Source organism: Lepidothrix coronata, unplaced genomic scaffold (genome assembly GCF_001604755.1).
Source record: "Lepidothrix coronata isolate B3197 unplaced genomic scaffold, Lepidothrix_coronata-1.0 Scaffold27, whole genome shotgun sequence".
Taxonomy (NCBI): Eukaryota; Metazoa; Chordata; class Aves; order Passeriformes; family Pipridae; genus Lepidothrix; species Lepidothrix coronata.
This window is the reverse complement of record NW_016690207.1, coordinates 328,718-348,474: the sequence shown is the minus strand read 5'-3', so window position 1 is coordinate 348,474 and position 19,757 is coordinate 328,718. Positions and strand designations below refer to the sequence as shown.

General features: G+C 62.5%; 1 protein-coding gene across 4 annotated transcripts; it reads left to right on the top strand.

The window, feature by feature from the left end:
* Positions 1–1,207: 1,207 nt before the first annotated feature.
* On the top strand, positions 1,208–19,637 carry PHLDB1 (pleckstrin homology like domain family B member 1). 4 transcript variants are annotated; one of them, XM_017809707.1, is made up of 25 exons: positions 1,208–1,514; positions 2,708–2,809; positions 3,243–3,366; positions 3,442–3,612; positions 5,502–5,627; positions 7,055–8,139; positions 8,916–9,158; positions 9,231–9,368; positions 9,495–9,632; positions 11,552–11,680; positions 12,887–13,042; positions 13,134–13,244; positions 13,430–13,519; positions 14,900–15,037; positions 15,467–15,616; positions 16,002–16,169; positions 16,494–16,610; positions 16,691–16,808; positions 17,015–17,059; positions 17,477–17,768; positions 17,874–17,964; positions 18,050–18,196; positions 18,336–18,555; positions 18,632–18,717; positions 18,981–19,637. In XM_017809707.1, exons 1-25 carry the CDS (start codon positions 1,428–1,430, stop codon positions 19,119–19,121), a joined length of 4,413 nt encoding a protein of 1,470 aa, XP_017665196.1. In that variant the 5' UTR covers positions 1,208–1,427; the 3' UTR covers positions 19,122–19,637. The 4 variants fall into 4 exon arrangements, with proteins under 4 accessions (XP_017665196.1, XP_017665197.1, XP_017665198.1 ...); XM_017809708.1 differs by lacking the exons at positions 1,208–1,514; positions 14,900–15,037; positions 15,467–15,616; positions 16,002–16,169 and having other exon boundaries at positions 2,498–2,809; XM_017809709.1 differs by lacking the exons at positions 1,208–1,514; positions 14,900–15,037; positions 15,467–15,616; positions 16,002–16,169; positions 17,015–17,059 and having other exon boundaries at positions 2,498–2,809; positions 16,715–16,808.
* The last annotated feature ends 120 nt before the right edge of the window (positions 19,638–19,757 follow it).

Here is a 19,757-nt window from a genome sequence, read left to right as displayed (position 1 = left end):
GCCTGGGTGGGATGGGGCCGGCTGAGTCTCCCCTGCTCGCTGTGGGTCAGCCCCAGACCTGGAGGTAGCGGCCAGGAGCAGGCTCCTCGCTGCCCTCTGGCTTTGTGCTGGAGACGGACTCCCCCTTCCCAGCTGCCGCCGGAAGGGCTGGTTGTTTACCGGGGCAGAGGGTGTGGGAAGGGGTGAGCGCGCCCTAAGTGCGTTAGCAGATGGGGAGCGAGCAGGCAGCCAAGTTGGCCGGAGGCTGCGATGCTCTGCCGTGTGCACCCGTTAGCTCGGCCACTCCAGCGCCTCCTGTGGCTCACCCGGCCACGAGTGGGGAGGAGAGGCCGCGGCAAGGGGTGCCATGTGCCTGCCTCTTCCATGTTGCGTCCCAGGCATGGCTGACACCGCACGGCAGGGTCTGCCAGGCTGTGCTCCCTCAAGAGTGTGTCCTGGCCAGCAGCACACGGTGCAGCTCTGGGGCCTGCCTGCCTGCTGCTGGCACCTGGCCATGCTGATGGGGAGCGAGGCAGAGCGTGCTGTGCCCAGGTTGGGTCTGGGGAGTCAGCAGCAGGTCGGGAGGAGTGGACCCCTGAGCACCCCCTGCCCTGTGAGGGTCGCAGCCTGCGGGCAGTGGGGTGCAGGGGTGCGGTGGGGCAGCGTGTCTGTGTGCAGCCCACCCGATGTTGGCAGGACCCCCGCATCGGCGGGGCTAGGCGTCCTCCCAGGTGAGGCTTTTGGCTGCGCCGGGAGGAAGAAAGGGGCTTTTGTCCTCCAGGAGGCTGAGGCTGAGTGGGCAGCCCTGCGCGCGGGGTGCACGGGGACCGTGGGCTGTTTGGTGGTAACCGAGCCCGACCCCTTGGCATTTGCTGCCTTCACCGCTTCCCACGGCGGGAACAAGCAGCGCGTTCTGCAGGCGGCGGTGGGAGAAGAAAGGCTGCCTTGTCCATCCCAGCAGTGGGGCGCCGGCTGGGGCGGCTGCGCTCCCGCCCCGCATTCCTACGGCAGAGCCGGTTGGAGAGGGGCTGCATCCCCAGCGGGACGGGCTGGGAGGAACGGCGGGCGTCCCCTGCGTGGTGAGGAGCCAGGTGAGGGGCTCCGATGGAGGGCAGTGCTGGGGGACACGGTGCATCGGGCAGCGGTGGGATGCCAGGGTCACCTTCCGGGTCATGGGCAGGCAAGCCTGCCTGTGGAGTGGGGGGTGTTAGGTGGAGAGTGTGGGCAGACAATCGCCCAGGGGACAGGGGTCCCCCATGGTTCTCACCTGGTCTCACCAGTACAGCTGTGCTGGGAAGGAGTTAACACCGGCGCAGGATCCCACCCTGGCCCCGCTCCCTTCCTGTGCAGCAGCCTGGCCCCTCCTGGCTTTTCCTCCTTTCCAGACATTGTGACGGGTCTGTGTGCAAGCAAGGGGTAGGGGCTCAGCTGGGCTGCAGGGTCTCCAGATGCTGGGAAGTGCAGCATCCCAGTGCATGGGGGACATGGGCACCCTGCCGTGGAGGGTCCCACTCGGCTCCAGGACCAGGTGGCAGGTAAGGGAAGGCAGCTGGTGGGCACTGGTGAACTGCTCTTGGGGTACTGCATCTCTGCTTCCTCCTGCCCCAGCTGAGCTGTCCCTATTCTGTGTGGGGTGGCTGTGGTCCCCAAGGAGACCTTGCTGTGGGGCAGCCAACTCTGGTGTCGTAGGAGACATAGGCTTCATCCCAGCCCTGGATCCCATGCCTGGTGTTTTCCAGCGTTTCATTTTTTCCAGAGTGTGTAATAGCCGCTCACTCGCCCCCGCAGCTGAGCCTGGTGCTGGCCGAGCTGCGGGGGTCCCTCCGGGGGTTGATGGGACAGCGGGCAATGCTCCCGGGGGCTGAGCCTGGATCTCCTCCTGGTGGCCTGTGATCGGGATCCCTAACGGGGATAGAGTACTCCCTGGTTGGGCTGCATGGGAAGGGTTAAGCTGCACTTGGCCAGTCCTGGGCGGAAGGGAGGGACATGGGGAACAGCAGACGGTAAATTTAGTAACCCTGGAGCATCCCGACATGGCGTGAGCGCCGGGTGACGGAAATCGTTCCTTCCCAAACTGCCTCCCACCCACGCAGAGAACGAGTGGCAGCATAGCTACTCTAGGGGCAGCCAACCCTGCCAGCCGCGGGCCTGCGTGCCACCTCAGCAGGGACATGGCACAGACAGCCGAGCTTGTGTACCCTGAGCTGCTGCTGCTGCTGGGCTGTGTGGGAGCAGAGGTGTGTGCCTGGGTGCTGGGGACGGGCGCTGGTGACACGCTCAGGGGTACCTGGGTTGTGCCATGCATGGCAGGCAGGTGTTGCTGGGGACAGCCAGATCCTGTGCTTGTGTGTCTTTGTCCACTGGTGGCCACTGGAGGTCTGGTTGTCCACTGCTCTTGAGGTTTAGGGTGTGTGTTTCCTACACTGCCTCCCCAAAACTGAGCACGTATGCCGTCTCCTTCTGGGACCATGTCTGTCCTGACACCTGGCATGCATGTGGGTTTCCCTGGGCAGATGGGGATGTGTGCCTCGGCAGGCAGGGATGCTCACTGACTTCAGGCAACTGCTGACACACTGGAAACGGGAGCTCAGGATGGGCATCCTGTTGGTGGCAAATGCTGGTTTGGAATGGATGGGGTTTATGCTCAGTGTGTGATGTGCAGGAGGAATACATAAAGGCCATGCCCATTGTGGTCACTTGTGCTGCCATTCTCTGTTTCTTTTGGCAGCAGGCCGTGCCCAGAAGCATCCAGTATCTCCAGGCAGGCATCATGGAGGCATCTGGCAGGACCCCCACCAGCCCAACCCACAGAGTCCAGAATGTCATCCAGGTGAGCACACAGGACCACAGGACCTTTGCCCTGTGGGAACAGGGGGATCTGGCTTGGAGCCCTTCTCCTCCACAGCCAGCCCTACCATGGGTGCTGTCCTCCAGCCTCTCCTCACCCCAATCCTATTATGGGATCGTTGGCAAAGCCCATTGAGCTAAGCAGCTGGTAGCTCAGATCCTCTTAGATGCAGCCCAAGCCCCAGAGATCTGCTCCCAGGGCAGCTCACCTCTGCTCCCCAGGGTGGATAGCACAGGCAGGAGAGAGCCCTCATCTCCTGTGTCTTGCTGCTGGATGGTCCTGCTGGTGTGTGGCTGTGCCTGGGCAATGATCCCACCTGTGCGTGTGGCTGTTCTGGAGCAGACCAGCCCGCTGGGCAGTGCAAGGGAGTGAGCTGCATCTGCGGGAGCTGTGAGCATCCCTCCCTCTCCTGCAGAACAGCCCTCTGGACCTGATTGACACGGGCAAGGGGCTAAAAGTGCAGACGGAGAAGCCACATTTGGTGAGCCTGGGCAGCGGCCGACTCAGCACTGCCATCACGCTCCTGCCCCTGGAGGAAGGTGAGTGCTGGCTGCCAGGCAGTCCCTGTGGGCATGCTGGCAGCAGGGACACTGAGCTGCCCTCTCTGCTGGCAGGAAAGACCACCATCGGCACGGCCATGACAGACATTGTCCTGCAAGGCCCTGGGCTGGTGCCTCAGCACTGCTACATTGAGAACGTGCAGGGGACGCTCACCCTGCACCCCTGTGGCAACACCTGCGCCATCGATGGTGTGACTGTCCGGCGGCCCACGCGCCTCACCCAAGGTAGGAACGGGCTGGGGTTCACCAGAGCCTTCACCCGGGGAGTTGTGCCATCAGGTATCAGAGTGTTGGCAGAACCATCCTGTAATTGCATATCCCAGCTGGGATGGTCCTGCCTCTGTACCCTGGGCTGGCATGTTTGAGAACAGTTTAAGAACCGGCTTTGCCAAGTGCAGCAAGTGAGGTGGGGAGGGAGAGAGCCGGGCGGGCTTTGGAGAACAAGGGGAGATGCTAAGTCGGCTTTTGGAAGGGAGATGACAGAGGAAAACCACCTCAGGTATCCTCCCGAGGGATGGCTGCCTGGACACGCCAATCTGCCTGCGCGGCTGGAGGGCTTGGACCCTGCGGGTCCCCCATGGCCGCTCCTGGGGAGGGAGCATGGGCAGAGCCAAGGGCCCCTTCCCACGCCATCCCGTCCCCGAACGTCCCGTATCCCGCTTCCTGGGAACGACTCTCCGCCGGGCGGGGCGGGGCGGGCGAGGCCCGGCCCCCCGGCCCTCCCCGAGGGCGGTGCGGCGCTGCCCGGGCGGCGGCGGTGGCGGTGGTGGTACGGTGAGTGCGGCGCTGCGGGGCCACGCGTGTCTGCGCCTGGCGGGGGGACTCGCTCCCGTCCCTCCGAGGGTGACAAAGCCCCGGTGCTCCCCGCGGGCCGTGGCGTTGCGGCCCCCCCGCGCCATTCTCCGTCCCTCCCCGGGGAGGGGGGAGCCGCCCGCGTGGGCGCTGCCGCGGGCGTCCCCGCGGGGGACAATGGGAGCCACGTGGCCGCCGGAGAAGGGGCGCGACGGCTCCGGCGCGACGGTCCTGCCGGGTCCCGCCGGTCCCATGGTGGGTAACGAGGGCCAGGTGGGCTGTGGGGTGCGGGCAGGGGTCAGCCGAGTACCCCGTTCTACTGCCCGCGGGGGCCAGTGGGGGCAGGCAGGGATACGGCGGGGAAGGGAGGGCACCTGTGCCCAGCCACAGTGGGACGAGCCGTGGGGCTGCCAGGCCGGCGCTCGGGGTGCGGGTTGGGGTACCCTGCTTTGCCGACGCGACGCGTGGCTCCACTGGTGCCGGCACGCGGGGAAGGGGCAGGGCAGTGATGCCTCTCGACAAAGGAGCCGTTCCTGGGTCGGGCGCTGGCATTGCCACCTGGCAGGCAGGATGCCCTCGCTGAGCCAGGGTGAACAGGACTCGTCCCGCGCTGGCACTTGGACAGGGGAGTCAGGCCCCCGCGGCGGCGATGGCGGTTAATCTGTACGGCCTCTCACTCGCCTTGCTGCGAGCCTGGGCTGACGGGTGCTCCAAAAAACACATCCCCTCCGGCCAGGGATTTTCGGCTCCGGCTGTTGGTGAGGAGTGAGCCTCTCCCCGGGGCCCTGGCAGGCTCTTCAAAGCGGGGTGTGTCGGCAGCACCGAGCCTCTCAGCCGCCTGCCGCTCCCCGCTGCCAGCACAAGGCTTCCTGGCACCACGGGCAGTGGGCGAACGGGCAGTGGGCAGCCCACGGTGCTGCACCCTGAGCTGCCTTCCTCTGGAGGGCCACTCGGCAGCCTTGCCCCGAAAGGGCTGCCACTTTGGGCCAAGAAGAAGTGTTTTGCGGGCGGGGACAGGAGCTGTCTTGTCTGCAGCTGGCAGACGCACAGGCCCTGGAGTGCCGCCAACTCCCCCGCAGCCCCCGGCGGGGACCCCAGCTGTGCCTGTGCCTGCGTCGCGCTGCCGGCAGCTGCTGGGGAGTGACCTGGATTTCAGCCTTCCCCTAAGCCTCTGCTGACAGCAGGAGCCCGCTCCCCTCCCAGGGATGCATCTTAGGGCCAGCAGCGCCTTTCTGCCTCCCTGTGCTGGCTCCTATCTCCTCTCTCTCCAGCATCGTTCTGATACTGCCAGCCAGCAGCTGACCCCTCTCCTCTCTCCCAAGGGTGCACCATCTGCCTGGGCCAGGCCACCTTCCTCCGCTTCAACCACCCTGCTGAGGCCAAGTGGATGAAGAGCATGATACCGGCAGGAGGCAGGAGCCCAGCGGCTTTCTATGGGCTGCCAGCAAGTAGGTGACCCCCTTTGTCCCAGGCAGGGTGAGGCAGATGCTGAGGTGCTCCCTGACCTGCACCATAAGCCTTCCTGGCATGTGATGCTCTCCCAGCCCTGTCCTGCTGGACTCCCAGCCCTCCCACTTGGGAGTGGGGCTCATACCTGGCTGCAGATGTGCCGTCCATCATCTCAGCGTGCTACAGCAGCTGCAGTGATGTTTGTTAATGATTAATATAATTTCAAAGAGCGCGGCTGTGGGGGCAGTGAGGCAAAGCTCTTGCTTCTGCCAAGCCTGGCCACGGCAGAGCCATCACCCATCGGAGCCCCCCCAGCTGCCTGTGTTTACATGCCAGGGCGGGTGTGCCGGGGCTGCGAAGGCCGTTTCCCTGACTGCTGTCCTTCATTTCACGAGCTGCTTATCTTGCTGTGTCTGCCTGTCCGTGGGGTGATGGGTTGAGTGCCAGAGCTGTGCCTGGTTCCTGGGGATGTCCAAATTCCAGGCAGTGATCCCTGGGCTGACAGCCCTTCTGCCTGCCCTGACCAGCACACCCTGGCACAGGGAGAGGAGCTTGGCAGCCTCTCCATGCCACGTGTGTGTCAGGAAGGCAGCACGGCCACAGCTGGAGGATGGGAGGAGGGACGCGGGGAAGCGCTGAGGCCGAGGAGCATCATACAAGTGCAAAGCATCCTGCAACTGCACAGAATCTGGTGCGGGCCCTGCGTGGTCCCTCTGCCATGCGGGACTGGGTGGGATCACACGGATAGGGCTGTGGCACAGCTCTCCAGGCGTGGAGGCACTGCCAACTGCTGCGGGGGAGCTGCTGGGTGCCAGGGGGTGACGCAGCCTGGGTGGCACGCTGTCCTGGCTGGGCTCCGCGCCTGCTGTGATTCGCTCGTCCCCTGAGTGACAGGCACATCGGTGCTGCCCAGGGAGGACAGGGCAGCCCAGGCGGGGGCACCCTGGCCAGGGGCGCAGGGAGGCTGCAGGCAACGTGGCAGTGGGTCCGGACACGCTGCAGGTCAGCAACTTTTGGCTGTTGCATCTCTGACCCCTTGCTGGGGAGCTGGAATGTGCCAGGGGCAAGTGGTGGGTCCCAGTGGCTGGCGCAGGCAGCTGCTCTCCGGGAACTGGGGCCGGGAGCTGCAACACAAGGATGTCAGAGTGGGCGGCTGGGCTGTGCTCTCAGGTTTCTGTCTCCTGGGTGACGGGGCCAGCGGGCTTCCAGCCTCCTCCCTAGCCCTGGCTCCCCAGTTGAAGTGAGAGAGGGTGGCAGTGGGGGTGCAGGCAGCTTGAGGTGCAGAGAAGAGGGGCTGTGACCCAGCTCTGGCTCTGTAAGGCTACATGGAGGAACAATGCCAGGTTGCCTTGGGGAACCCCAGCCCAGGCAGGGGCCATGGGGGGGTCACACCACACTGACTGCCTGCTCTTGTGTCTCCCTGCAGAGCCCGAGGCCCTAGTGAACGGTGGCCACCAGCCATCAGAGCGTGGGTGTCCTAGCCATAGCTCCCTTGTCAGCTCAATTGAGAAGGACCTGCAGGACATCATGGACTCACTGGTGCTGGAGGAGCCGGCATCTCCTGGCATCCAGAAGCCTCCGGCCTGTGGCCGGTCCCCTCTCTCCCCTGTGGTGAATGGGGGTGGACGCTGCCTCCTGTCCCCCCTACCCAGCCCCGGGGCTGCCTCGGGAGGCTCCAGCTACGAGAACTTCTCTCCACTCTCCTCCCCGGCCAGCAGCAGCAGCTACACCAGCCCCTCGCTGAGCAGCCAGGAGCAGGGGCCACCTGTGCCCCCCCTTGTCCCACTCCGCTCCTCCAGCTACAACCACACTGTGCAGCCACCCACCCTGCCCAGTGGGAGTCCTAGTGAGCCTTGGCCGGTTGAGAGGCTCGGCGACCATAGGGCAGGCAGCCCCCGGCTGACACCCAGGGTGGCACCGCGGCCACGGGCGGCCCTACAGGAGCGGCCCCCGAGCCCCTTCCGTGAGCCACGGGACTCCCTGGTGCCCAGCCGACAGGCTGCCAGCAGGGCAGTCCCAGAGGCCCGACTGCAGCCCCCGGAGAGCCCGCGGGTGGCCCGGAGGAACATGGAGAGCATGCGGGAGTTGCCCCCCCTGAGCCCCTCCTTGTCACGCCGGGCTGCCAGTCCCCGGGCAGCTCCTGACACCCCCTCCCCACAGCCCCGGCTGGGCAGGGAGGTGCCTGGCAGTCCCCGTGCAAGGCGCAAGGGCTCGGAAGAGTCGAGAGGTGCTGGAAGCCCCTCGCCCCCACTGCTGGCAGAGACCTCCACACGCCGCCCCAGCTTTGGCACTTGCCTGAGCCCAACATATGGGCTGAGCTCACCGGCCATGCCCTCGCCCCATCAGAGCCCCCGTGCCCCCAGGAAGCCTTTGGGGGACCCACGGCTGCCAGCGGGGCCACGAGAGCGCAAGAACAGCATCACCGAGATCAGCGACAATGAGGATGAGCTGCTGGAGTACCACCGGCGGCAGCGGCAGGAGCGGGTTCGGGAGCAGGAGATGGAGCGCCTGGTGAGCCTTGGGGTTGGTTGGGGGGGGACACATTTGAGCATGGGACACCCTCTTTGCAAATACCTTCTGTTATTTGCTACTTTAAAACCCGGCCCTTGCCTCTCAGGGATTTGCTGCAGCTGCCAGGCTGCCGGCTTATCTGGGGGGATTATGGCCAGGAATGGCCATGGGTGCTCAGCAGCTCTCTGGGAGTACAAAGCCCCCAACTTGCAGCAGCCCAGGGAAGTTGGTGGGGTCGGCATGGCTCTGGGGCTGCCATCAAAAGCCAGTGGTGCCCCTGGCTGTGCAAAACTATCCACGTCTCATCCATCCCTGCCAGGGCCATTCTGCTGGCGGCAGTGCCATGGCTCTTGTGGGCATTGCATCTATATTTAGGGCCGATGGAGTTTTTATGGAGCTGGCAGCTGCCTGGGTGGGGTTTGCCTGTGTCTCTGCTGGTCCTGGAGGCCGAGCCGCCAGGGCCCTGTTTGCTCAACCCTGACTCACGCCCAGCGTGGGTAGCCTGAGTCACCGCCTGGAAATAGCGGAGGCGTTCAGCGGCCAGTGCTGCTGCCTGTAATTAGTCTGTCTCCAGCTCCTGGCACATCGCGTGCCTGGCTCTTGCAGGGGGTTTGGTGCAGCTGCATCGTGCTTTCTGACGTCCCCAGCCCATCCCAGCGTGCAGCAGGGCAAGCAGTGAGCCCATATCCTGGTGTCCACTATCAGCACGGGGTCCCACGGGCTCTGGCCATGACACGTGCTGGGACAGGTGCCATGCTAACGGTTCTTCCCCACAGGAGCGGCAGCGCCTGGAGACCATCCTGAACCTCTGTGCTGAGTACACCAAGACGGACAGCACTGAGCCGAGTGACGTGCCCCGGCTCCTGGCTGGTGATGCGGATCCTGGCCGGCGGGTGCCCAGGGGTGCTGTGGCTCTGGGCCGTGCGGCCGAGGAGCTACGGCAGAGGGAGAGCCTGGAGAAATCAGATGAGGAGAACTTGAAGGAGGAGTGCAGTAGCACCGAGAGCACCCACCATGAGGTAAGGGGACAGCTGTGCCACGCTGTGCTGTGCCGTGCTGCACCGTGCCATGCCAACCAGCCCTCTCCACAGCACGAGGAGTTGACAGGCCCCCGGGCCAAAGAGGCGCAGCGCCTGGAGGAGGAGCGTGCCAGCGTCCTCGGCCACCTGGACCAGCTGAAGGGCCGTGTCAAGGAGCTGGAGCAGCAGCTGCAGGAGACATCACGAGAGGTGAGGAGTCAGTGGACGCTGCCAGGTCCCCTGCTGCTTGCTGCCCTCACCAGTCAGTGCTGAATTCCACGGGCATGAGCCAGATCCAGCTGGGGCAGCCATCCTGATGTGGCTGTGCCTGTCCAGGCAGAGATGGAGCGGGCGCTGCTGCAGGGTGAGCGGGAGTCAGAGGCGGCGCGGCTGCGGCAGGAGCAGGAAGCAGTGCAGCAGCTACAGGAGAAGCTCTCCAGCCTGGATGCCAGCATCCGCAAGGAGTGGGACAAGGTGAGCCTCACTGCAGGTTTGCACTGTCACCATCTGTGCCTTACCCTCCCTGGCACTTGCAGCCAGTGCCATGATGCCCCATGCTGCAGTGTTCCCCTGCAGACACGTTCTCCAGACCCTGGGCTCCACAGAGGCTTTGGGGAGCAGCCCCTCTGGTTTGTGTTGTGGGGAGATCTGTCTGTCTGTCCGTCTGCCTGGGACAACAGCCTGTCCAACAGCCCTGCCAGAGGAGAACTGAGCTGATGCTAGGGGAGCATTTCAACTGCTACCTGTTGCGCTGGCAGGGTCTGGCAGGGAGACTGTTGTGTGGGGCTTTCCAGGTGGCTGCTGCCTGTGGTGGGCAGTGCTGAAGTGGGGGGTCTTGGCATTGCCCATTCCCTGCCCTTGCTGGGGAACTGCATCTTGTGGCAAGTCACCTCACTCTGCTGCATTTGGACAAGTGAAGGCAGCTGCTGCTGTAGCGTTCAGCTCGCTGGAGGTGGCTGGGAAATCACTGCAGGTGTTTTAACTCATCTCAGTGGCTGAGGAAGATGTCCTGGCCCCCTTTCCCTGGAGTCATCTGTGGTGCAGTTATAGCCTGAAGGCACACATGCTGCTGCGTGTACCACATGCTTGTCCCAGCTGCTGGTTGCTGGCCATCCCACCGCCTTACAGGCAGTGTGGTATGACCTTGGGTAAGCTGCTCTGGAGCAGGAGAGCTGCTGGAATCCAGCTCCCCGCTGCCTGAGGCCAGTGGTCCTGTGCAGTCTGTGCCTGGGTCCCACTGGCAGCTCTGTGCCACCGTGATGTGGCACCAGCGTCCCTGGGGCCCTGGCTGGCCCCATGGCTGTAGGTACTGGGGCTCTCAGGGTGTCTGTGGCCAGGCAGAGCAGCCATCAGCACCTGCCAGCACTGTTTGGGGGTTTTATTCTGGTTTTGGTCTTCCAGTGCTTTGTAGGCATCATCTGTAGCCAGGGACAGCCTTGTGCAGAGCCAGGAGAAGAGCACAGGGAAATCCCCATCCCAACCTCTCTGCTGACCTGAGTGCCTGCTTTCCTAACCCGCCTGCACTACTTGCACTAACAGTGCCTGCTCCGAACTCTACCATCATCTCTGGCATCTCTGTATGCCCAGGAGCCCCTAGGCACCCCTTTTGATGCATCCCCCATCTCCATGTGGAGCATTGTTCCTTGCAGCAAGCGTTTCCCGATGCCAAGCCCCACGGTGCTGGGGGAGGTGGTGCCCCTACACCAGCCCTGTGTTGCTGGCCCCATTTTACTGCTTCTGTGGCAGTGGGAGGGAGGGTTGGGGTCAATTCCCCCTCATTCCAGGCCCAGGAGCAAGTGTTTGCTCTACCACTGACTTGACATAGCCTGACCATCACTGGCAGCATGGCTGGACCTCATCCTCCTGTTTTCACTGCTGCCTTGTGGGCAGCCCTCTCCTGCTGATGGATGAGGGTGGTCCATGCACTCAGGCTGCATTCAGGACCTTCAGTGCTTTAGCTGGCAGCATTCCGATGGTGAGCAGCACTTAACAAAGCCAGTTAGTGGTTGTTCAGAGGGTGCATGTGGTGCAGCTGTGTGCAGGATCAGGATGACTTTATCCATGCTATCAGCATTGATCTTTTTGCTGCCTGTAAGTTTGTTTTTGGAAACACAGGGCTGAGGTTGAGGGCTGGCTGTAACTCCTCTAACACCCTGTGGACCCAGCTCCTACGTCTGTTGCTCTCTCTTGCTATGCTCCCTCCCCCCTGCCCCACTGTAGCTGCCCTGATGCTCTTCCTCACAACCCTCCTCTCTCTCCTGCTCTAACTCACAGCTTCTGCATGGCGCCCATTTGAGAAGTGTATTTTCTCTCTTCTTTCTCTTTTCTTTTTCTTTTCCTTTTCCTTTCTTTTTTTTTTTTTTTTTGTTTTATCTTGTTCTCCCCTGATTCAGGAAAGGGCAAAGATTGATGCTGAAAGGAAGGAGCTAGAGCAACTCCGGGTGCTTTACCATGAGTCGAAGAGCCACCTTGATAAGTGCCCCGAGTCAATGCGGGAACAGTTGCGGGAGCAGATGCGAAGGGTCAGTGTCTCCCCCCACCCCTCCCGGACCATGGCCCACCTCCCTCCGCTCCAGCTTAGGCCAGCTCTTCCCTGCCAGCCGGGGCTGCACTGGGAGCGTCACACCCGGGCTGGAGGCAGCTGGCACCGGGCACCACCGTCCTGGTAAGCTTGCTGCTCGCCCGGGCCCAGGGCGCAGGGCTGGCTCAGCAGAGCTCCTCAGGACCAGGCAGGGCACAAGCACAGACCCTGCCCTGCCAAGGAGGGCAGGCTGGGGAGCCTTGGGGACCGCCGCATCCTCGTCTGGCTGCCTCCCGCTATTTCCTGAGAGTGTTTATTTACACGGCACCGTCGGTTTATGTTACTGCTAGTCCGCAGCATTTTTTCCCGTTATCTGGTATTTTCCAGAAGCAGTTGACTTTCCCCAGCTCATGGCTGCCACCTGCCCAGATAAACCCCCATTGCCACAGCCTGTTCTGGGCAGGCGTCCCCATGCTTGTTGTGAGTCGGGTGTGGCGGGCAGGGGTGGCGATGGAGCAGTCCTGGTGTATGGGAGCCCTCAGTAGCCACCACGCCAGCGCTGTGCCATGAGAGCACCAGCTGCCTGGCTCCTGGAGCAGGGTGAAACATGTCCCCAAAGGGTGCACGGTGCAATGGCTGCCAGGGTGGCACAGGCAGTCCCTGAGCTGAGTGCTGCCATGTGCTGTTGATGCGTGAAGGCTGGGAGGACACACAGGAGTTTGTCCAGCACAGTGCTTGTCTGTGGGGGCTCTGTTGCCCGCTGGCTCGGTGATGCAGGGCTGCATGTTGGTGGTTACGCTGGCACGTGGTGTTTTGCTGCCTGTCAGGGCATGGCTCCAACCCAGATGTGGTTCAGCAGGGGCAGTTGGTCTCCAAGGGCTGGATGAAGCCCCTGCCTCTGGTGAGCTCCTCATCTCATGAGGGTAATCGCTCTGTCCTGGCCAGTTCTGGGTTTCTCCGTTGCCATCTCCTGTGGCAGACGCTCCAGGCAATGTCTCCCACGTTTCTGGTGCCCTGCAGAAGGCAAAGCTGCCTGCCTGCCCGCACCAGGCACAGCAGACACAGGCTTGGCCATGAGCTCTTGTTCCTGGCCAGCACCAGCAGGATGTGGGGACTTGCAGGAGGTTTTGCTGTGGGATGCTTGCCTGCAGGATGAGGAGCTGCCCATCCAGAGAGACTGATCTGCTGTGCCCTTGTGTGTCTAAAGGAGGCAGAGGCACTGGAGACAGAGGCCAAGCTGTTTGAGGACCTGGAGTTCCAGCAGCTGGAGCGTGAGAGCCGCCTCGAAGAGGAGCGTGAGGCACGAGGCAAGCAGCTCCTGCAGAGCCGGGCCGAGTGCAACCGCAGCATCGCCCGCAGGAAGGTAGGGGCAGAGGGGGCAGTGGGTCTGTCACAGCCAGGCTGTGTCCCGTGGCTCGCTGGCAGCCAGCTCATCCCTGCTGCCTGCTCCCCAGGAGCGGGTGGCTGCCCTGGATGCCCAAGCTGCCCAGATTCGGCTGCAGAGTGCCCAGGAGGCCGAGCGCCTGACCAGGGAGCGGAGTGGTGTCCTGCAGCTCCTGCAGAAGGTAATGCCAGGATCAGGGGCCTGACAGGGGCTCCCTGACCCTGGGGGTTGCTCAAGGCAGGGGACAAGATTGCGCCAGCTCTTGTCAGAGTGCTGGCAGGAAGGGTGAGCTTGGGAGGGGACCAGCCATGGGGTGCTCATAACCATCAGCAGCTGTCTCTGCTCTCACTGTCACCTTGTATGCAGGAGAATGAGAAGCTCATGTCTCTGGAGAGGCGATACCAGCTCGTCACAGGTGGAAGGAGCTTCCCCAAAATGTCCTCGGCTCTCAGAGAAGTAAGTGGGTAGAGGGGGCTATGGTGCCTAGGGCTGCTCTCCTGAGCCACTGTTGCCAGTGGGGATGAGCCTTGTGCACCACAAGTTCTGCTCTGCAATGGCTCCTATGCTCCCAAGCACCCTCTGGCCAGAGCCAGGTGCTCCCAGCCACTCAGAGTCTTTCCATGGGCTGCAGAGGTTGGGAGGGAAGGAGGGAAATGCAACAGGGCAACATCTGGGACAGCACTGCTTCAGGTCCCACCCTTGCTGGAGAGCAAATGCGGGGGTGTTTTGGTGCTAGTACAGGGGACTTTTAGGTGGGAGTGAGTCACTCTGTTGCCCTGCTCGTGGCTCTGAACGGGGAGCCAGAACCATGATGCCCTTGGGAGCTGTGGTTCTGCCAGACCTGCTGCTGGGAAGAGGGGCGGGATGGCAGAGTCCCCTTGTGCCTGCCTGCAGTGGGACTCCTGCTGCTGCCACCTTGCTGCCTGTGCCCACCTTGCCTACGTGATCTTTACCCTCCAACAGGAGACCCTCCATATCTCAGAGCCTTATGAGCTATTGGAGGGAACTAAGTCCTTGAGCCCCCTGCCAGCAGCAGCTGCCTCCTTAGCTTCTCCTGCCACCCGCTCCTACCCCAAGGCACAAGAGGTAACTAACTAGCAGGACTAACTGCCTGTGCTTGCTCGCTTGCCCCTCCTTGGCAGAGACCCCTTTCGTGGACTAACGTCACCCCCAGGCAGCAGGGCAGCCCTGCAGCAGCATGGCTGGGGCATTTCTCATTTAGCTCTCTGGCAGCTGTGCTCATTAACACTCAGTCCCTGATTTCAGGTGCTCTCCTGAGCCCAACGGGCATCCCAGCTCCCGCTGCTGCCCTCTGTTTTAACCCTGGTGTGGTGCTATGGGGCACGGCATTCCTGTGCTTCCCCTTGCCCACCACTTACCCCTCTGGCTGGGCACCTCCTGGCAGCATCCTGTAGGGTCCTGCTAGCCTGGCTTCCCTAAAATAAGAGCAAGTCACAAGCTTTAGCATGTTTGGTTCAGAAAGGATGTGGAAGTGGATTTTAAGCTGCCTCAGTGCAGCTTGAGGTGCCTCAGTACTGTGGGGAGGGCTTGTGGCCAGGGGCCCTGGGGGACCCTGAGGTCTCTCCTCAGCAGGCACTCAGCAGAGCTGTGCTGAAGGCAGGAGGGAGGCGGGTGCCAGCACACCCAGCCCAGCTTGGGCACCACACTCCCCACACAGTGCTGCGCACTGGGGCTGCCGTGAGCAGTAGGGCAGGGCTGGGCAGGCAGTCTTGGGTCATGCGTGCACAGGGAGGTTTGCTCCCACTTTGCAGTCAGTGCCATAATGCCAGCACATGGGTCTAATTCTCCTCCTTCTCCCTCACCGTGGATTTCTAGGAGTACATGAGGCTGTCTGACGTTTTCAGGTTCTGCAGCAATACTCACGGCCCCAGCCTGGACACTAAAGCTTCTGCTGCTGCCCCTGCTGCTGCTCAGCGCTCTTTCTTGCTTGCTGTACCTCCAGCAGCCGACGAGGTACCCGCCCCAGAGCATGCTCGGGTTTGCTCCCTTGGGTTGCCCGCTGCATCCCGGGTCAGGGGACTTGTCTGGCTGCAGCTGAGGGGGGAGCAGAGGCTCAAGCTGCCTGGTCTCCTTGCCAGGGTGCACTTCTTACCTGCTCTGGATGTGTTGGCAGCAGGGCTGGGGAGCAGAGCAGGTGCCCAGCAGAGTGGGAGGGTGGCCCTTTGACTGTTCGATCCAGTCCTGGCCGCTGGTCCCAAGCAAGGAGGATGCAAAGCAGGCAGGGACCTGACCTGGTGCCCAGCACCAGGGTAGCAGCAGTACCAACTGCTCTTCCTCCTGGGACATGGCACCCTCCTTTGGGAGGCTGGAGCTGCCTGTTCATTCCCCTGTGCCTGCTTGCCCTTGCTCTTCTCCTGGTTTAATATGCTTCTCTTTGCCCAGTACGTGACCGTTGAGCAACTCTCAGGCATCTTGGGCAGCCTCCACACCCCTGCTGCTTCCCTGCTGGGCTGCATCCCTCCGGCCCCTTCATCCTCAGCCTGCGCTCCTCCTCCTCTTTCATCTCTCTCTTCTCCCTTCATCTCTGCAGAGGTTTGTGCCCTGTTTCCCTCTCTTGGGACCCTTGTCCTCTCCCTAGGAGGTGCTGGGGATGCATGGGAAGGAGAGAACTGCAGATGAAGCTGAGCAGCAGCTCAGGCTCTTGACAGCCTACACACCCTTCATTGTCCTGTCTGCTGCTTCACTGCCCATGGGGCAGGTCAGGGGGATCTTTTTGCTTGATCAGCTCTCTTGAGCAGCAAAGGGCTCCTACGGCTGCTGGGACTTAGCCAGGGAGTGCATGGGATCCCTGGGGGTCTGCACATCAAATGCTGGGGGAGTGGTGCAGGCACAGGCAGGGATGCTACCCCTTCTCTGTGCATCTGTCCCTCTTGCTGCATTTGTCCTTCATCCTTTCTCACATGGCCTCTCTCTCCAGATGGAGCAGCAGCTGCCAGGAGGCCCCGTGTGCCTCCCGGCTCTTGATTTAGAGAAATGGTACCAGGAGGTCATGGCTGGCTTTGAGACCTCCTCTTGCCCTGTCTCTCCTCCTTCTTCCCCTCCTCCACTTCCAGCTAAAGCTCACTCCTCTCACAAGGCTCTCCAGGTAATCCTGGCTCCCTGCTGCCAAGGCTCAGGCTTTGGGGCTGCTGGCCATGGCGGGAGTGGGGCAGTGTGGGGATGTTCCTGTGGACCCTGCACCCTGAGTGCTGCCAGGCCCCTGCCTGCTGATGTGGGCAGGGGCAGAGCAGACCTGCTGCCTGGGGCAGGCAGCCCCTGCTTCTTATCGCCTGCAGCCCTGCCAGAATGGCACTGATATGGGGCAGGATCTGGGGAAGGGATGCTCAGCCCTGCTTGCGGATGAGCCATCTGTCCAGGGGGGCTTTTGCAGTCCCCCATGTCCCTCTCACCTCCATGTCTCTGTGCCCAGGTCTATCGTGCAAAAACAGAGGGTGACGCTGGTGTCCCCACCCCTCGGATGAAGAGTGGGACCCCCTCGTCTTCGCAGCTCAACCTCTCTGTGCTGGGGCGCAGCCCCTCGCCCAAGGTACAGCTGCCAGGGGGACCCGGGCACCCTGGCCATGGGTCACACGCTCCCGGTGCCAGGCCCCATCCCCATCCTTGCAGCTGATCCCCTGCTGTCCTGCCCAGGGCCCCCCAAGCCCAGCGGGCAGCCTGCCCCGCAACCTGGCGGCCACGCTGCAGGACATCGAGACCAAGCGCCAGTTGGCCCTGCAGCAGAAGGGTGAGCTCTGGCTCCACGTCCCGGCTCTGAGGGGTGGTGGGACTTTGGGAGATGCTGCGCCCGCTGCGACTTGGGCAATGGAGAAGGGAGCCCGGCCGCGGGTGGGAGCAACAGCACTCCGGAGGGATGCAGTGCCTCTCTCACAGTCTCTTGCTTTTTCCCCCCTCTCCTCCTCCTGACCCCTCCGCCCGACGGCGTGTCTCCAGCCAAGCTGCTCCCAGCAGAGCCCTTGCAGCCAGGTGATCTACCAGGTAGAGATGTGGGGCAACTTGGACTGCCTGGAGCAGCCCGGAGGCAGCAGCATGGCTGTTTGCTGGCACCTTCTACCATGCATAAGAGGGGCATGATTAGCCCAGGACCCCAGATGCCTCTCAGCATCTGCTTAGGGACAACCCTGTGCATCCATAACCCGCTAATGCTTTGCCCAGCCTGCTCCTGCCAGCCTGGTGCATGTGCCCCCTTGGCTGTCCGGGCCCCCTCCTCCTGCCTGGATAGATTGCTGTGCTTGCCAGAGAGTTGTGACAGCAGCTCCCACCTCTGCTGCTACCATCCCTACCTGGCTCCAGCCTGTGGTGTCTTCTGCCTGTGCCACTCCCTCACTCACCACAGTGCGGTTCTGAGTGTGGCACACTTAACTCAACATCATGATCCTTCCTCCCGTGGCACAGGTCAGCAGGTGATCGAGGAGCAGAAGCGGCGTCTTGCGGAGCTGAAGCAGAAAGCGGCTGCCGAGGCACAGTCCCAGTGGGAAGCCCTGCATGGGCAGCCCCCCTTCCCCGCTGCCTTCCCCCGGCTCGTGCATCACTCCATCCTCCACCACCACCGTCCCCATGGCGCTGGGCCCCGGGCCGAGGAGCTGGACCATGCATATGACACCCTTAGCCTGGAGAGCTCAGACAGCATGGAGACCAGCATCTCCACCGGCAACAACTCTGCCTGCTCACCTGACAACATCTCCAGGTAACCCTGGGGCCAGCTCCTGCAGCTGGGGGACAGCCTGCTCTGGTGGTGCACTGCTGGCTCGAGGTCCTTCCTGCTGCAGCAGTACCTGCATCTGTCTTATAGTGCCAGCGGGATGGAGACAGGGAAGATTGAGGAGATGGAGAAGATGCTGAAGGAGGCACATGCTGAGAAGTCACGGCTGATGGAGTCCCGGGTGAGTGGGACCACACCAGCGCCGCAGCTGGATGGGGAGCAGGTCCCCAGTCCTTGGGGCTGAGCTCCTGTGTGTGTGCCAGCAGGAGCGGGAGATGGAGCTGCGCCGGCAGGCGCTGGAGGACGAGCGCCGGCGCCGGGAGCAGCTGGAACGCCGGCTGCAGGATGAGACCGCACGGCGGCAGAAGCTGGTGGAGAAGGAGGTCAAGCTGCGGGAGAAGCACTTCTCACAGGTGTGAGGCAGGCTGCCACCCTCCAGCAGCCTGGCCAGGGAGGAATACTTGGCTCCCTACTGATGTCCCAGGGTCCCAGTGGGGGGACATGGCTCTCCTTGCCACTGGTGGGCTTTGCAGGGCTGTGTTGCTTTTCCAGGCTCGTCCCCTGACGCGGTACCTCCCCATCCGCAAGGAGGACTTCAACCTGCGGCTGCACATTGAGTCCTCGGGCCACAGCGTGGACACCTGCTACCACGTCATCCTGACTGAGAAGATGTGCAAGGGCTACCTGGTCAAGATGGGGGGCAAGATCAAGTCTTGGAAGAAGCGCTGGTTTGTCTTTGACCGCATGAAGCGCACCCTCTCCTACTACATGGGTGAGTCCCTGTGCCGCCCAACGCCCCATCCCCGTGCCATCACCCACAATCCAAAACACTTCTCTCTCTCGGGCAGATAAACATGAGACAAAGTTGAAGGGTGTCATCTACTTCCAAGCCATTGAAGAGGTTTACTATGACCACCTCCGCAGTGCTGCAAAGGTGGGAGTCGGGCACTGCTCTGGTGTCTGCTGGGAGCCCCTGGGAGCATCCCCATTCTCCCGCATTGCCCTCTGACAAGTGTGCAAGAAGCAGCAGGGCAGCTCCTGCTGGATGCTCATGGAGTGGTCCATGGCCTTTGATGGAGCCAGCTCCTTGGGGTGCCAAGGGCAGGACCCCAGTGCTGGGCTTTGGAGGGGGGGCACAGGTGGGAATGCTGTTGCTTAAAGGGGCCAGAGCACTGATCCTGTCCTCCTCCCCTCCAGAGCCCCAACCCTGCACTCACCTTCTGTGTCAAGACCCATGACCGTCTCTACTACATGGTGGCACCCTCGGCCGAAGCCATGCGCATCTGGATGGACGTCATTGTCACCGGGGCAGAGGGTTACACCCAGTTCATGAACTGAGGGGTGGTGCTGTGCACCCTAGATCCACCACTTGGACAGACTCCTGAGGATCCCAAGCAGTGAGGAGCTTCTGCGGGAGCCACAGTCCCTGCTGCACCCTGTGCCAAGGGCTGTGCACACCATAGCAGTGGAGCTACACTGGGCCCATGCTGGGTGGCACTGAGCATGGCCTGCTCAGCCAAGGGAATAAGATTTTTTATGTTGACTTTTTAAAAACAAAATTTATTTGAAAAAGTGCTGAAATGTAAGAAGCTGCCAAAGAGCTGCCAGGGCCTGAGCTTTCTGCCTTGGGGAGGTGCTGGATTTGAGGCCGACACTTAACCACACTCAACACTGTTGCCACAGTGTTCCAGGGAGGGATGGTGAGGCCCCAGCTGGACAGGACCCCCCGCTGTGGTAGACCCAGACCCCTCTTTGTAAACCTTTTGTAACTCCGAATCAGTGTCCTGCCCGTGCCGCGGCCGGACGGGGATTGTGGGGCTGCCCAGCCATAAAGCATTTCATGAACCAGGCTCAGCCCCTCTGTGTGGCCTCTGGTCTGGCCAGACCAGAGCCTTCCCTGGGGGGGGGGGGGGAAGGGGGAACCTGAGGTGAGCTGAGGGGCACGGGATCGGACGTGGGAGACGGTGGGGGCCG